General features: G+C 42.7%; 1 protein-coding gene and 1 non-coding gene across 5 annotated transcripts in view; one reads left to right on the plus strand and one right to left on the minus strand.

Annotated features, from left to right (window-relative positions):
• The window catches only part of Trim66 (tripartite motif containing 66), a 61,262-nt gene that overhangs the window by 12,270 nt on the left and 31,997 nt on the right, over positions 1 to 16,995 (minus strand). For all 4 annotated transcript variants that reach the window (XM_048360564.1, XM_048360565.1, XM_048360567.1 and 1 more), the window contains 4 exons: positions 16,485 to 16,631; positions 13,316 to 13,433; positions 9,676 to 10,580; positions 7,194 to 7,352 (listed from right to left, as the gene is read on the minus strand). In XM_048360564.1, the coding sequence (XP_048216521.1) occupies positions 7,194 to 7,352; positions 9,676 to 10,580; positions 13,316 to 13,433; positions 16,485 to 16,631 (1,329 nt within the window). The remainder of the gene's footprint in view (positions 1 to 7,193; positions 7,353 to 9,675; positions 10,581 to 13,315; positions 13,434 to 16,484; positions 16,632 to 16,995) is intronic.
• Positions 1,209 to 1,310, plus strand: LOC125362841. The gene has a single exon (XR_007213141.1). It is a non-coding gene; the product is annotated as a U6 spliceosomal RNA (small nuclear RNA).

Raw genomic sequence — 16,995 nt, forward strand, 5'->3', positions numbered from 1 at the left:
CAAAGTGTGATAGTTCATACCCATAAATGTCAGCAATCTGCAGGATGAGGCAGAAGGATCATAAATTTGGAGCCAGCCTGGGCTAAATAGAATGACCCAGTCTCAAAAAAACAAAAAATCTTCTCATACCTCTTCCTTAGTTATCATCTCTTCTGTTGCTCCAAATTTTCTCTCCTTCCCTAACCCTTTCTGTCACTTTGTCACCAGATTGCCTGGAACATCTGAGTTGGCATCTTGCCTAAGCTGAGACCTCTCTACCCTCCAAAAGCTTCTACTAGTCACCTATGTGTCCCTCAACCATCTGGCCTATCTTCTGCTTGACTTATTACCTGCTGTCCTACCCCTTCCCACTTCATCACTTTAGTCTCCTTCTGGAGTTCAATGGATTGGCAATATTGTTCCTAATGTTTGCCATGTGTTGTTGTTAAAATTTAGAAAGAACAGGAAGGGAAACTGAGACACAGAGTGATGATCCAGATTTCCAAAGCTCATTCAGGCCCAAGATCAGGAATAAAGACCTGGCTTTGAAAATTTGTCTGCTGGTCTTTTTTTTTTTTTTTGTGCTATTGTGCCTTAGTAAGAAATATTTGTGAAATCAATAAACAGACACTTAGTGCACATGCCCTGAGTTTAATATATGTTTCCAGGTCTTACAGCAAAATAATATTTCTGGAGAGAAAGCAGTGCAAATAGAGTAGCATTCCACATGAATTAATTTGCCAGAAATCTGAAACATTATTTCAATAACAAAATGAATTGTCTTTAAAAATGTTATTTTGAATGAAAGTACTTCTAAATACTTCTCACACAACCTTGTCTTATTAAGGAGAGTAAATGGAGCATAAGAAGTCAAGAAACTAAAGTGAACCATTAAGTAGTCCAGTGATGCTTTCAGGAACTTTCTAAGAATAGAGCTTAGCCTGCTCTTTCAATGAACGATCTTCTATGGGAGCACTTTTCTAAGTGATGCTTCCTGTCTTATCCCATGTCATTATGGCCATTATAGAAGTCCTGGCTCTGTGCTTCCAATCTGCTTATTGCTTTACTATAAGAAAACTAAAACTTTCTAAAGAAAACCATGTATATAAGCTTGCTATGTCAAGAATGCTAACTAGAGGGCTAGGTGCAGTGGCTTACATTACTGTGGTCCATGGAAATCCCAGGAAAAAAGTTAGCAAGACCCTCATCTCAAAAAAACAAGCCAGATGGCTCACTTTGGCAGCACATATACCAAAACTGGAATGATACAGAGATTACCAAGGTCCCTGCACATGGATAACACCCAAATTTATGAAGCATTCATATTTTTAATTGAAAAAAAAGCCATTTGGCTGTAAATGTGGCAGGTAGAACACCTGTCTACCAAGTGTGAAGCCTTGAGTTAAAAAACCCAGTACTGGGGAAAAAAAAAAAAAAGAAAGAGCCAGGCATGGCTATAATCTCAGCTACATGGGAGCATTGGTCAGAGGACCATGCTCTAAGCCCAGTCTAGGCAAACATGTAAGGCCCTATTTGAAAATGAACTAAAGCAAAAAGTTCAGGGAGGCACAATTCAAGTTATAAGAGCATATGCCCAGCAAGCACAAGACTCCAGTGGACTGCCCACCCAAAAGAGAGAGACAGAGAGAGAGAGAGAGAGAGAGAGACAGAGAGAGAGAGAGAGAGAGAGAATACTAACTAGATACCTGAGTATTATTCAAGAGTTCATACAGGATATAATGCCTTGGTTTTGTGCCATCTGCTTCTGTTGCTAAACCTCTGCCTGGTCACTTCCGGTTTCAGGGATTTTCCTCCCTAATGGTTAAAATCACCAACTCTAACCACTATATAAATATATGACTTGGGGTTTTGTCTTGGAAATACACAAAAGGCCTTTACTGGAGTTGAGGAAATAGATAAGGCAAGCGCAGAGGTAAACAAAATTGTGAATTAAATCCTTGAAATTCTTGAATGCTTCAACACCCTCAAAATTAGGCAGATTGGTTTAAACGTAGATCTTGAAACAGCCTAAAAAGATGGATGAGCAAAGAGACTAACATTTGCAGTAATTTGTTTCACTTGTTGATTTTTTAATAGCAAAGTTATTGCTCTTGTTGACAGTGAGTACTCTTCCAATTCAATGAAAAGCTCTCAAATTAATTGGGGGTATTTCTATGGATGTAATGAACATGGATATATGCCAAATGACCAAATTCAAATGAGAAAAGCTTCATGGAAAGTGAACAGATAAGAAATGTAAAAAGTTCCTGGTGGCTCTTCGATCTGAAGAAGATAGAAAAAATCAGAGGATCCTAGAGTCTGAAGTGGAATGAACAAGAAAGTAATAAGTGAGATTCAGTAAATCTGAAGTAAAAACCATATAAAATGCCCAAAAATCCTGGAGGCTTAGAATTTTGTCAGAGTTTTTTATCCAGGCTAGTGGAAGAAATTTACAGCCTGAGACTTGGGGGTCTGTTTTCTCATGACCACCGAAGCAAAGATCTTAGGTTTGGTCTGCAAAAGAAATCAAGATAGAAACAGGTTTCTTAGAAGATGTTAAATTCAGGGAATCAGCCTGATGTGTGTTTGGCTTGACTCCTGAGTGGGGCAGAGTAGATAGATCCCTGTTACCAAGCATAGGACATGCTCTTAAAAAGCTTCACCAGGCCCTGGGAATATTCTTTTTTTTTTTTCCTGGGAATATTCTTAACAGTTTCAGGACCAAGCTGAGTAAGAAATTATTGCCGAAGTTCAGTATCTATGATCTGGTCTTTTTTTTTTTTTTTTTTTTCCCCTCGGTGGTGGGGCTTGAACTCTGGGCCTGGGCACTGTCCCTGAGCTCTTCAACTCAAGGCTAGTGCTCTACCACTTGAGCCAGAGCAACACTTCCAGTTTTCTGGTGGTTAACTGGAGATAAGAGTATCACAGACTTTCCTGCTCAGGCTGGCTTTGAACCATGATCTTCAGATCTCAGCCTCCTCAGTAGCTAGGATTACAGGCATGAGCCCCCAGTGCCCGGTCCATGATCTGGTCTTTAGCAGTGTATTTGGAGACAGTAATGTCACGATGCCTAGTATTGCCTCACATATGCCAGGGTTTAGAGAATGAGCATAACAGTGTCATTTCCCAACTCCAGAACTGAATTTCTTCTTCCATTAGCTGATACAAATTTCACTGAGCTATTATAAAGTTAAGAGTTTGGGATTGGAAGTGCTTTGGTAATTAAATTCTGTCCATCTGTGTCATTATCCTTTGTTGTTCTGCATCACTCTTACTAATCTGGGTCATAGGAATGCCTACTCTTCTTTGTCATTTGCTGGAAATACATCCCAGATTCCTCTTAAAGCCAAGAGCAGCATCCTTAAAGTCTTCTGTGGAAGATCTGGAGCTGTGCAGAGCAGTAAAAGAGAGCTTTCTCTTGTAGATGATGCAGAACTCATAAGACTCTGTTGCCTATGGCTTTGATTCCATGATGGAGCTCAGGAAAACAGCATGTCTATTTTCAGCAGTTGACTAGTTCCAAATTAGGAAAAGAAGCCATCAAAATGTCTTCCAGTTTCACTTGGGATGTAAGGAAGTTCTTTTGTAGAGTTGTGACTTTGAACCAAGAGGGGGAAACTTGGGCAACAGCTTTTGCCAGAAAAAAAAGAAGTCAAAATTCATTTTAAAATAATCTTGGTAGACGCAAGGAAGGTGGTAGGATACGCTGCTGAGAGAGCATAAGTCTCTAGAAACCCCATTCTAGAACTTTCATGTCTGATTTTCAGCTTTAATATGTTTTTACCATGAACTCATTTAGTATCAGCTCCAAAGTCCTCTGATGCTCTGCTCTAACAAAGTCCTCCTTGTGGTAATACGGGATTGTCGTTGAACGCACAGAAAGTTGCCTTTGGGCCACAGGTTCCTTTTACTCCAACTTAGAAGTAGACATTTGATTTTCCTGGCATTCACAGGCTAAGTGAGTGGCTAGAAGCCAACATACCTTAACCAGATAAACATAACCAAGAGCAAAAGAGGCTGAGTCCTAAGACCTCTGGCCTCAGGCTATTTCAAAGATTATCTGGTAGGAAATTCCATAGAGGCCTATTTCTCCCACTGCAGTACACAAAAAGAAGCAATTTAACTTAGTTGATGAGCACAGGGTTGAGTTAGCACCTGGAGACTGATCTCAACATTGCCCTCAATCAGCCTTTTAATGCTTAGATGGGTCATGTAACCTCTCTGTGTCTCAGTTTCCACATCTTTCAAACGGAAATAAGAAAGTATCTTCCTCATAGTATTGCTAGGATAAACAAAGAGATAAAATGGAATTATCTATGTAAAAAAAAACTATTTAAAAAGTAAAAATTAAAAAAAAAACCAACCCCACAAAGTAAGGTCATGAAGTACTCAAAATATTTAGCATTCTCAACAAGCTTCACACCTCTGCCCTACCCAACCCAAACTTCAAAGCAACGAATTTCCTAAAGAAAGTCAACTTTTTTCCTTATTTTAGTTTTGTACCTTTCATTGTCCACCCTAAGATTCCCGTAGGCCAGGATGACAACCCTGAAGGTTCTTTATCTAAGAGTCCAAGCCTGAAAGAAGTCTATAAACCATCTGAAAAGAAATGCCATCTTCACCTCCAAACTTCAGCATGAGACCCAGTTCATATAGGTCAGATGCTCAAAATGAGAGTTCCCAGGATCTTCACTTAACCCACTGTCAAACCTGCAGCCACACAGAACATAACCCTGTGGTCCAGCATATTCTGACTTCTAAAGCAGATGCCTTCCGGTCATCTTCTAACATAACTTCCAAGGGAGAGCATCAGCAATTCAAAAATTAACTTCCTCCTCCCTACAAATATATTTTTTTTGCTTTCTTTCTTCTTTCTTCCCTTCCTTCCTTCCTTCCTTCCTTCCTTCCTTCCTTCCTTCCTTCCTTCCTTCCTTCCTTCCTTCCTGTCTTTCTTTCTGTCTTTTTTTGCCAGTCCTGGGGCTTGAACTCAGGGCCTGGGCACTGTCCCTGAGCCTCTCTGTGCTCAAGGCTACTGCTCTAACCACTTAAGCCACAGCGTCACTTCCTGCTTTTTTATTTATTTATTTTTTTAGTAGTTTATTGGGATTAAGAGTCACACAGGGACTTTTCTGCCCAGGCTGGTTTCGAACCCTGATCCTCAGATCACAGCTTCCTGAGCAGCTAGGATTACAGGCATGAGCCACCAGCACCCAGCTTACAAACATGTTGTTTTCCCCATGCTCCCATTCCATTGGTTCAAGAGAGATATGGGTGCAGAACAAAAGGACTTGTTCTGTTTTACTTCTTGATATCAATCAGACACTGAGTCTAAAACTCTTGTGATCTAAAATCTTTGCTTCCTCTTCATTCCTATGACAACTGATTATATTCTATGTCCTACTTCTCTTCTGTACTATTCTATCCAGTACACTGCTAAAGTGACCTTTCAAATTTAATTCAGACTTTTCTCTGCTGAAAATCCTCCAAGTCACTTGCCCCCACCCCCAAGTCTGAACTCCAATTCCAAACATAATTCATAGTAAGGTCTTTCAATCATCTGGTGCAATCTCCAGTGTATCTTGTACTCCTGACAAGCCAAATTATCTGAAACCCTCCAAGAGCCCCAGGCTGTCTTTCACTTTTGGACCTTCTAGGTTTCCAATTTCTTCTACTAATTTATTCTTCCTTTCCTCCCTTCCCTAGCCCACTTATTTCTCCTCTTTCAATTCTTAAAATCATGTCATCTATAAGTGTTTTATGAACAACTCCCTCTCCTAGAGTTAGGCAAATGCTCATACTCCCAAGACTATCTCAACACTTTATCATAATTTACTGTTTTGTTTGTTTATCTCTCTTGCTAGACTATAAACTCCAGTGTGGAACCGACTTCTTTATTAACCAATGTGCAAAGAATGTTTGAATGTGAGTTGTATGTGTGTGTGTATGTGTAATTTTGAAGACTGAATGAATATATAAATAGATGCATGATGACCTTAGTATTAGAAGATAAACCACTGAGAATCACAAAAGAGCCTATTTACAGCACCTCTGGGTGAAACCATTTTCAAAAGGATAGGACAGAACAGGTACAGACAAAAGGCCACTAATATCAGATGCCTGATCAAATTCAAAGACTCACCAGGAATTTCCAAGTTAGCCTTTCATTTTTCCATTTCCTCCTTTTCTAAACTCTCTTCTGTAGTACTACAGAGACTGACTGATCTAAGACATGGTGGTGCTACTGGGGGAAGCTGACGAAGGGAAATACACTGAGCAACTAGCAGAACTGGGCTTGCAGGGCCAGAGAGGTGCTGTAGGGCTGAGAGAATAAGGTGGAATGGTGAAAACTGGCTGATAAGAGTTTGAAGAGCAGGACTATGTGGAGGCACCAGGAGGACTAAGTCACCAACTTTGAGAAGGATAAATGGACCAGGGTCACAGCACACAGGCGGGGGGAAATGGAGGGCATCACAGTAGTAGGTTCCAGTGAGGAGGAGGATAAGCTGAGCATGAAGGGAATGGGTAAGAGTAGACAGCTGAGGAGTTGTGGGAGTCCTGGTTACTGCCAGAGCAAATGAATACTTCTAGCTAGGTGAATGGACAAAAAGGCCTCTGGTATGTCATCTTCAGAGATCAAAATGTCCTTCAGCTAGCTCTCTTCAGGACAACCCTGTTGACAAACCACTCAACCAATTCCACTGATTCAAATTCCAATGCCAACCATTTTCTAATGTCAAATATTTTCCCTATTTTCATTTCAGAAAAGAAAAAGATTGAGCTTTGGATTCTAACAGATTTCATTTTAAGTAAACCTCAGCTCTTTCTTCTGCTAGCTGTGGACCCTGGACTTCAGTTTCTTAGCTATATAATGGCCTCCCTCATAAAACTGTTGGAAGGTTAATTGAGATAATGTTTGTGAAGCACCATACGCAGTCCCAAACAGTAAATGTTGAGTTAACCTACTCTCTTTTCCTTTCCCCTTTGACACTACATGAGACCAGGCTCCATGGCAAGTGTTTATGAAGCAGTGTATGAAGAGGTCAAGAAGGACCTGTTTTGCTAATTCACTAGGACAGGAGGCATGAGTCAGAGCTGTGTAGCATCCAGGGATTGAACAGGGACACTCCTCCCCCCACCCCGTCATCCTCATCCAGGAGACTAGGGTCTTTGCTGGCTGAGGGTCCCGCGTCAGGGAGAGGAGGCTCCGTTAGTACCTTTCTCACCACATTTGGAGAGGAGTGCTGGATGTTGTTGTCCATTGTGGGAACACTTTGAGGAGTTTCCTCTTCAGTTGTCTGAGGCAAGGAAGTAGTAGTCTTGTCAAGAGGAAGAGCTGGCTTTGGACCCTCAGATGTTGGCGGCTCATCTGTAACCTAGAAAAGAATTGGGGTAGGTTTCACTACAGAAAATACCAGCAGCAGCAGCAACAGCAAAGGTCAATGTCCACTGTGTCCTGCCCACTGTCAAGACCTACACATGATAGACTGCTTACATTTTTTTTTTCAAAAAGAGAAATCATCTTAGGCTAGGGGGCATAACTCAAATGGTAGTGTCTACTTAGCATGCACAGGTCTTGAGTTCAAGCCCCAGTACTACCAAAGTCTTCCTAAGACTATATCCTCATATGACAATCTTACAGTAGAATCCAAACCAAGCATTCTGAGCTAACTCTGTCATAGTCACTTTAATATATATACATATTTTTTTTGCCAGTCCTAGGCCTTGAACTCAGAGCCCAAGCACTGTCCCTGGCTTCTTTTTCCTCAAGGCTAGCACTCTACCACTTTCATATCACTTTAGTAATCATAAAACAGGGTCCTTTTGTTGGCTTTTCTTTTATTGTTATTTTTTGCAGTAATTGGCATCAAAACTGGGATCTCATGCATGCTAGACAAGTACTCTGTCACTAAGCTATATTCCCACCCCAAAACAGATTTTTCTTTTTACTTATATTTAGCTGTGGCTCTCTATGAATCCTAGATACTTCTGTGCCATCACAGGGATTATCCTAGATGCCCTCTCAGGAACTAAGACTCAGGGGTTGGTATTTGAAGCATTATCTAAAGTTGTCAACTATAAAGCACAAATGTGAAGCTTTATCATGTATAATAAATCAAAATTCTAAAAAAACTTCTTTGAAGATGTAAGTGTAATTATAGATTTAAAAGAGACAGGGGGCTGGGAATATGGCCTAGCGGTAAAGTGCTTGCCTTGTATACATGAAGCCCTGAGTTTGATTTCCTCAGCACCATATGTATAGAAAAAGCCAGAAAGGGTCCTGTGGCTCAAGAGGTAGAGTGCTAGCCTTGAGCAAAAAGAAGCCAGGGACAGTGCTCAGGCCCTGAGTTCAAGCCCCAGGACTGGCAAAAAAAAAAAATGAAGGAAAGAAAGAAAGGAAGGAAAGAAGGAAGGAAGGAGGGAAGAAAGGAAGGAAGGAAGGAAGGAAGGAAGGAAGGAAGGAAGGAAGGAAGGAAGGAAGGAAGGAAGGAAGGAAGGAAGGGAAAAAAAGAAAAAGAGACACTACCGTAGAAAAAGTGAGACAGGGTAGAAGAAAGGTAAAGACTACAACAGGAGATCAGGAAAAAGAGAAAAGCAGTATCTAACAATGAAGATGTGGAAAGCAACAAAGATTCGAGAGGTATAAACTGTGCTTTTTCAATAGAGAAAACAGAAACAGCATGCAATATTTCCCTAAGGAAGGCTAGAGGTATAGCTTAAGCGGTGAAGTGCCTGTCAAGCAAGTGCAAGGTCCTGAATTCAAACCCCAATACAACAAAAAACTAAAAATGAGGCTGGGAATATGGCCTAGTGGCAAGAGTGCTTGCCTCATATACATGAGGCCCTGGGTTCGATTCCCGAGCACCACATATATAGAAAACGGCCAGAAGTGGCGCTGTGACTTAAGTGGCCAGAGTGCTAGCCTTGAGCAAAAAGAAGCCAGGGACAGTGCTCAGTCCCTGAGTCTAAGGCCCAGGACTGGCAAAAAAAAAAAACAAAAAAACAAAAACAAAACTAAAAATGAAACAATATTCCCCTAGGGAAAGACTGAGGCCTCTTTTCAGTGGTGTTACCAAAGAAGGTCAGCAGAAGTGGATCCAGGTCTCAGCTCTACTTCTCAGCACTGTATGATCCCTAGGCAAACTTCTTGACTGCTCTTATATTACTTACATACAGTAATGCCGACCAAACAATGTTGCTGATGGAATGGATAATTTGTATAAATAAAATGTGCCTACCTTAGTAGACTTGAAATAAAATTAAACCTATCCCTGGTGCAGTGTGAGAAAAGTGCTGCCTACTAGGATCTAATGTATACCTTTCCTCTACACCTTGTGTTCTCCCCTTCCCTCACTGTATGAAACTTCTAAGTTCCAGCAAGGAGTCTATGACAGAAGTCTATCATAAGAGACACCTTCTTTTTGCCATGGCACTGGCAGGAGTCCAACACAGCTCAGAAAGTACTAGCTATGAGCAGGGCCAAGCCAGACCATTCTGGAGAGTACTGATTCCACAGATCGATGTTGGGAGTAGTACTATGTTCTTTGCAGCTTTGCTGAGCTAGGAGTTCAGTCTATGGTAGTTCTGAAATGTGAAAGTTCAGCTCCAAACAACCCTAGGATGAAGAAACAGCTTCATGTACCACTCTGTGACCAAGGACGCAGTGTTCCCTGAACATCCTAGGCCAGGGAAGCTCACCTGTAGGGTGTCCTCCTGGCTCTGGGACTGGACAGGTGCTGGCTGCCTCACGATGTAGTTGATCTGGCCCACAATGGTTTGCTGGAGATGCTGAGGTGATTTGGTCTGACTAAGCTGCAGGCTGGGCTGCTGAGCCTGCAAGAGAAGCTCCAAGTCCTTCTGCATCTCCTCCAGCTCAAACTTGTGGTGCATTATATCCACGTTCTGGGAACAGGCAGGCCCAGGAGGGTTCTCGTGCTGACTGGAAGCCAGATGTTGGGATGGAGGCAGAGGTGGGGGTGGCTGTTGTGGGGGAGGGGGTGGTGGGGGAGGGGGTGGTGGCAGCTGCTGCTGTGGCTGTTGCTGAAAATGACTGAGCTTCAGCTTCTGGTGGTGGCCAAACTGGACTTGGATGGAGGGTGCCTGTAAGGGGGACTGGGCATGGGCTGCTTGCTGAATGTCCTGTGGAGGAACGATGCACACTGGCTGTGAAGTTAGGTGCTGCCCCGACCTCTGGGGTGTGCTCTCTTGCTCTGCAGAGGGCTGGGTTTCCAGCCATGGCTGCATCAGCTTGGGAGGATGAGGACTGCAGGCTAGTTCCTTCTCCCTGGGTAGCACAGTAGGGCACTGCAATGACCCTAACTGGTGAGGCATCATCTCAGAGGGCTGTCTAAAGCTGTGGGCCGGATGGGTGCTGGGTGGGGGGACCTGGCTTTTGAGAGAAGATGAGACTGGGGAACAGTGGGAGCAGCATACAGATGAGGAACATAGTGCTGGAGGCTGAAACTTGTGTGAGGGATGACTGAGAGCCTCTTGCTGAGCCACTGGGGACTGGTGGCTTTGATAAAAGGATGGTGGTCCCTGTAAGCCCCCATAGGCAGTGGTATCTGTGCGGGACAGTTGTCCACCTTCAGTAGTTATGCAACCTGGAAATTCAGAATACAGACATTTTCTCAAGATTATGTACATTTGTATTCCCTACTCCCACTACTTCTTGCTTCTAGGACCAAAGGACATCATTCAACAAATCTGTATCAGGCATAGAGATTAAGAAAATTCAACCTGTGACCTCTAAGATTTCATCTAGAGTACTGTACTTGTATGGCCTTGCTTCAGTGGCTGGGGATATTTGAGAGATTGGCTTAGCCTTTACTAGATGATCAGCTCTGACTCTGTTTCTATCCCACAAGGGAAACCAGGGCTCCATCACATAGCACCCAGTCCTCTTTATTATTTTTTTTTAATCACAACTGAGACTCTGACAGAATCAGCATTGAGGGTTGGGAAGGAATATGCTAGAAAGTAGTAAAGGGTACAGAGTCATTCCTGGGACAAACAAGAAAGTCTCCAGATACAAGTCTGGGTAACTGAGTATTAGGCAAATAATATGGAAGAGACTAAGGAATCTCCCACGCCAGGTCAGTACCAGGCACCAGCACTGCCCACTGAAGTCTCTGCACTCCATGAGTAGATTATATCTATTGGTCATCTAATTCCTTCAACTATTTTTTTTGAAGGGTGCTAGCCTTGGGACTTGAACTCAGGACCTGGGTGTTGTCCCTGAGATTCTTTTAATCATGGCTTGCACTCTATTACTTGAGCCACAACACCACTTCCAGCTTTTTCTGAATAGTTTATTGGAGATAAGAATCTCATAGACTTGGGGCTAGGAATGTGGCTCAGTGGTAGGGTGCTTGTCTAGCATGCATGAAGGAAGCCCTGGGTTTGATTCCTCAGTACCACATAAACAGAAAAAGCCAGAAGTGGAGCTGCGGCTCAAGAGGTAGAATGCTGGGGCTGGGGATATAGCCTAGCGGCAAGAGTGCCTGCCTCAGATACACGAGGCCCTAGGTTCGATTCCCCAGCACCACATATACAGAAAACGGCCAGAAGCGGCGCTGTGGCTCAAGTGGCAGAGTGCTAGCCTTGAGCGGGAAGAAGCCAGGGACAGTGCTCAGGCCCTGAGTCCAATGCCCAGGACTGGCAAAAAAAAAAAAAAAAAAAAAAAGAGGTAGAATGCTAGCCTTGAGCAAAAAAAGAAGCTCAGGGACAGTGCCCAGGCCCTGGGTTCAAGCTCCAAGACTAGCAAAAAATAAAAAAATAAAATAAAAAAGAATCTCACAGACTTTGTTGCCCAGGCTGGCTTCAAACCACAATACTCTGATCTCAGTCCTGAGTACCAGGGCCACAGGCAAGAGCCACCAACAGCCAGCTAACTCATTGTTTTGTTGAGGCTTGCTTATAAGAAGACTAAGATCCTTAAGGACAGAGACTATCTGCAGATAATGAGCTTGAACTCAGGGCCTGGGCACTTTCCCTTAGCTTTTTCCACTTAAAGCTGGTGTTCTACTATTTGAACCACATCTCCATTTCTGTTTTGTTTTGTTTGTTTGGGTGGGTAATGGGAAATAAGAGTCTCATGGATTCTCCTGCCCAGGCTGGCTTTGAATCATGATCCTGAGATTTCAGACTCCTGAGTAGCTAGGATTATAGGCATTAGATACCCGCACCAGACAATATTTTTTATTCACCTTTTGTCCTTTAGTGCTCAGCAGAGGGCATAACCTATGGCAAGTGCCTACCAAAGATCGGACAAATTAAATAAAAAAGGAAGCACAAAGTAAATCTAGGGCTGGGAATATGGCCTAGTGGTAGAGTGCTTGCCTCGAATACAAGAAGCCCTGGGTTCAATTCCTCAGCACCACATATATATAGGAAATAAAAAAAGCCAAAGTGGCGCTGTAGCTAAAGAGGTAGAGTGTTACCCTTGAGTAAAAAGAAGCCAGTGGGCTGGGAATGTGGCTTAGTGGTAGAGTGCTCGCCTACCATCGATTCCTCAGTAGCACATACACAGAAAAAGCCAAAAGTGGGCACTGTGGCTCAAGTGGTAGAATGCTATCCTTGAGTGCTCAGACCCTGAGTCAAGCCCAGGACTAACAAAAAAAAAAAAAAAAAAAAAAAAAAGATAAATCTAATATTCTTTACCACTTTGCCAAGTTCAAAAAACTTTCAATGAAATTAACAGCCTACAATGAAGGCAGCAGTTGAGTAATTAATTAAACAAGCCCATTAACTTGTCAACACAAACACAACTTCAAGTTGTCTATATTCTGCCTAAAGATTGAATGCCAAAAAATTACTGAAGCATGGAAGAAAAAGGCACAAGGTCATAAATTCTCTGCTTACATTTCAACCCCAAAGGAAGTGTGTGTAATATGCAAACACACAAGTCTCACTATTCTGAGATGCCCCTGTTTGTACCCACACACATAAACCCTGTGAGGCCACAAACATTTACCTGTACTGCCATACAGTATTCTGAAAGCAGGACCACTGTCCCATCTCCTCTTCAGTAATGAAACCAAAGTAACAGGGGGAACTTTCACAGAATGGGAAATTCAGATTTTGTAACTGGTGCTGTTACAAAGTCTTGTATTACCAATGTTATTTAGCCTTCACCAATGTTATTTAGCCTTCACACACACACACACACACACACACACACACACACAAGTTTTGCTGAATGATTCTATGACCATTGGCAATCTCAGAAATGCTTTCTTTTGGGTATATGCTATCCTACCCAGTTCGTCTTACCACTAGATTGCCTATATTTATTCTTGGCAATTAGATCAAAGCCCACAGAATGGTCCTGGCTTACCAAGGGAAGCCAGCTGCTTGGTCCAGAAGTTAGGCTCCCATGTGAATCTGATACTCCAAGGAGACCCTGGATCTGTATTACAACTTGTCTCCAACAATCGCTGCATCTGAAATACAATCTGACAACAGATATGGGCATCTTGTGCCTGAATGACAACTCCTTCTCCCTCACTCTTTGGACAAATTGATGCGTTAAAAGTCATGGATCTTTAGGTTCTGGTCATCCCTATATTCTCCTTTCCTTGTTCCTTAGTATCTTCATGCCCTCCCATCTAACTCCCTTCCTGTTCTTAATGCTTCTGGAATCCCTACAGTCTCAGCTCCCCAGGCCACAAGTGATTTGGAATCATCCCTCAGGACATTCATTCTGCCATAACCAAGATAAGGCTAGACTGCATCTAAAGCACTTCATAGCTATTCCCTCCACCAGCTGGTAAAAACCCCTTCCATTCTACCAAGTTGCCATCTTTCTCCTTCAGGATTCTCATCTATTTCCATCACTAACTCTATTTATTCAGGATTTGGGAAAGTGTCCAATTTCTCTACCCTTCCATCATCTAGTTGATTAATGTCCTCAAGCGGTATTTTGGTTCGCCCTTCCTTCCTTCCTTCCTTCCTTTCTTGATTCCTTCCTTCCCTCCTTAATTCCTTCCTTTCTTTTTTCTTCCTGTTTTTTTGCCAGTCCTGGGGCTTGAAACTCAAGGCCTGAGCCCTGTCCCTGGCTTCTTTTTGCTCAAGGCTAGTACTCTACTTCTTGAGCCACAGTGCCCCTCCAGCCTTTGCTGTTTATGTGGTGCTGAGGAATTTGAACTCAGGGCTTCATGCATGCTAGGCAAGCAATCTATCACTAAGCCACATTCCCAGCCCCCTTTCTTGATTTCTTTAATGCTATCACCTTTGCCTCTCTTTTCAGTTCAATCACCATATGTAGATTTTATTCATCATTAAGAACAATTTTACCTGTGAGCCCTTAAACTTCCAACAACCTAGTCTCTGATCATAGCTCTCCCTCTTTCAGAGCATGCTCTTCAGCCTCAATGGACTCTCTGAGCACTGCTCCTCTAGTCAGTCTTCCCAGCTCCCCAAAGTGTTTAGTTACTATATCATTATCATTACAATATCCCCATCACTAACTCCTAACCTTAGGTCAGTCTAGTCATTCTAAAGCTATCTTATACCAGGCTCCAGTGGCTCATACCTATAATCCTAGATAATCAGGAGGCTGAGATCTGAAGATGACATTTCAAAGCCAGACCAAGCAGGAAAGTCCATGAGACTCTTATCAGCAATTAACCATCAGAAAACCAGAAGTAGAGCTTTGACTCAAAGTTGTAGAGTCCTAGCCTTGAACAAAAGACCTCCAGGACAGTGCCCAGCCCCTGAATTCAAGCCCCACAACCAGAAAAATAAATAAAATAAAATTAAAGCAATATTATCTATGATCATTAATTACAGAGGCGCCCTCAGCCCTTGTCCCCATCTTCTTCCACTATCTTTAGTTGACTATTTAAATTTTTCACTTCAGTGCCACTCAACATCTAATGTTCCTATTATCACCTTCTATTTCACAAAGAAAAAAATAGATCAGGAAAAAAACATGTATCTATCCTGCCTCTAAACTGAACTACACTATACAGCTATTTTTTTTTCCCTCTGATCTCAGTGGAAGAGTCCCCTTTGAGGTTAACTAGTTCACTCTAATTCCACCTTCTTCTGTATTTTCAGTGTGCTCACTCTACCACTCATCTGTCTTCTCTGTTGTCAACCGCCTTGCCCCTATGAAGGTGCACTAATGTTTTCCAAACTTAAAAAAAATAAACTTTCACAATTCTGCCTCCTTGGGCTGGGGATATGGCCTAATGGCAATAGCGCTTGCCTCATATACACGAGGCCCTGGGTTCAATTCCCCAGCACCACATATATAGAAAATGGCCAGAAGTGGCGCTGTGGCTCAAGTGGCAGAGTGCTAGCCTTGAGCAAAAAGAAGCCAGGGACAGTGCTCAGGCCCTGAGTCCAAGCCCCAGGACTGGCCAAAAAAAAAAAAGAATTCTGCCTCCTTGAGTTACTTAATTTCCCTTTCTCTATGTCCTCACCTCCTATCCTCAGTTTCCTCATTCTGGCTTCTGACTCCTCTAGTTTGCTGGAACTTCTTTCAAAGGACCAACAGGGACTTTCTGATTCCCAGATTTCAAGGTTTCTGTTCATTATTCATCCTATTGCACCCACATAGCATAGGCAAAACTGACCTCTTAAAATGACTGTTGTCTTTCTTTTTCACTCAACCCGTTCCTCTGCCTATATAGAATTGATTAAAATCCCTAGGTTCCAAATTTGCTTTCCTCTTCTCCCTTCACAAATATATGTCTCCCACTTCTCTACCTCCAACCTTGGCTTTTCCTCTAACTTCCAGAACAATCCATCAAACTGGATTTTGGCTCTCTCCTTTTGGAGGTCCTAAGGCACCTTACGTTCAATACATTCAAATATAAATCCTATCAAACCTCTCTCAGAACTCTCTCCCTCCTCCTCCTTGGCATCATCTTCTTTGTAAGCACAACATTTCAAAATATTTTTCTAGGGCTGGGGGTATGGCCTAGTGGCAAGAGTGCCTGCCTCATATACATGAGGCCCTGGGTTCGATTCCCCAGCACCACATATATAGAAAATGGCCAGAAGGGGCGCTGTGGCTCAAGTAGCAGAGTGCTAGCCTTGAGCAAAAAGAAGCCAGGGACAGCGCTCAGGCCCTGAGTCCAAGCCCCAGGACTGGCCAAAAAAAAAAATTTTTTTTCTAATTCCTCCTTTCCTTTTACATCCCTCCACACTTAAACATCAATAACTCCCTAGAGTATGTCTGTACACTGCTTATATTCAGGATAGTATCCAAATCCAAGATTTAAACAAAGAACCATGATTTTCCAGCTGAGTTACCAGGAAAAAAGCAGAACCATTTCAAAACTGGGGTCCTTTGTAGTATAGGAGTTGATAAAAGATTATGTTCACTGACTAACCCAGAAGCAGTGATTGTGTTTGAAGGATGGGTGGAGTTACTATCTTACTCTTCTTTCCGTGCTCCAAAAGGCACTCTCCAGGACAAGCTCACTGCCTCTATGACACAGATGATATTCTAATCTGCTTCAAGAGCAGGCTGAGGGGTTGGTGGTTCATCTTACCAGCTCTTTGCTGAAAAGGAAAGGGACACTTGTCTTGCTGCAAACAGCCCAATTGATGAAATTCTGCACATGTTCAAACTGACGGTTGAGAACCATTATGCTCTGTAACTGCTGTTCCAGCTTCCGTTTTCTTTCATTAGTGATGCCCTGGGTACAAAGACAGAGGACAGAGTCTAATCCTGTTCGTTGACCTTGGGAAGTCTGATGGTCTTGTCTGTGTGTATTAGCAAGAACACTGATGGAATCAGATGAGACCGAACCCCTGAGTGCCAGACAGCAGGACAGAATGCTGCCATGGTCTCCTGACAGATGAAGAGAGGAGGGAGAGGTGGTAGAGAATTTGTAGTGCAAATATAGAATGGATGACGAATGGAGAAATAAGAATGTCTACATCTCATAGGCATAACATGTTGGAGAAAGTGGGGGTGTTTTGTGGCTAAAAAAATCTACTCTGTTGAGAATGGCACCTGCCTAAGAGCCACTGCAGTGATAAGAGTATGAACTGAGTTTC

This window comes from Perognathus longimembris, chromosome 13 (genome assembly GCF_023159225.1).
Source record: "Perognathus longimembris pacificus isolate PPM17 chromosome 13, ASM2315922v1, whole genome shotgun sequence".
NCBI classification, from domain to species: Eukaryota; Metazoa; Chordata; class Mammalia; order Rodentia; family Heteromyidae; genus Perognathus; species Perognathus longimembris.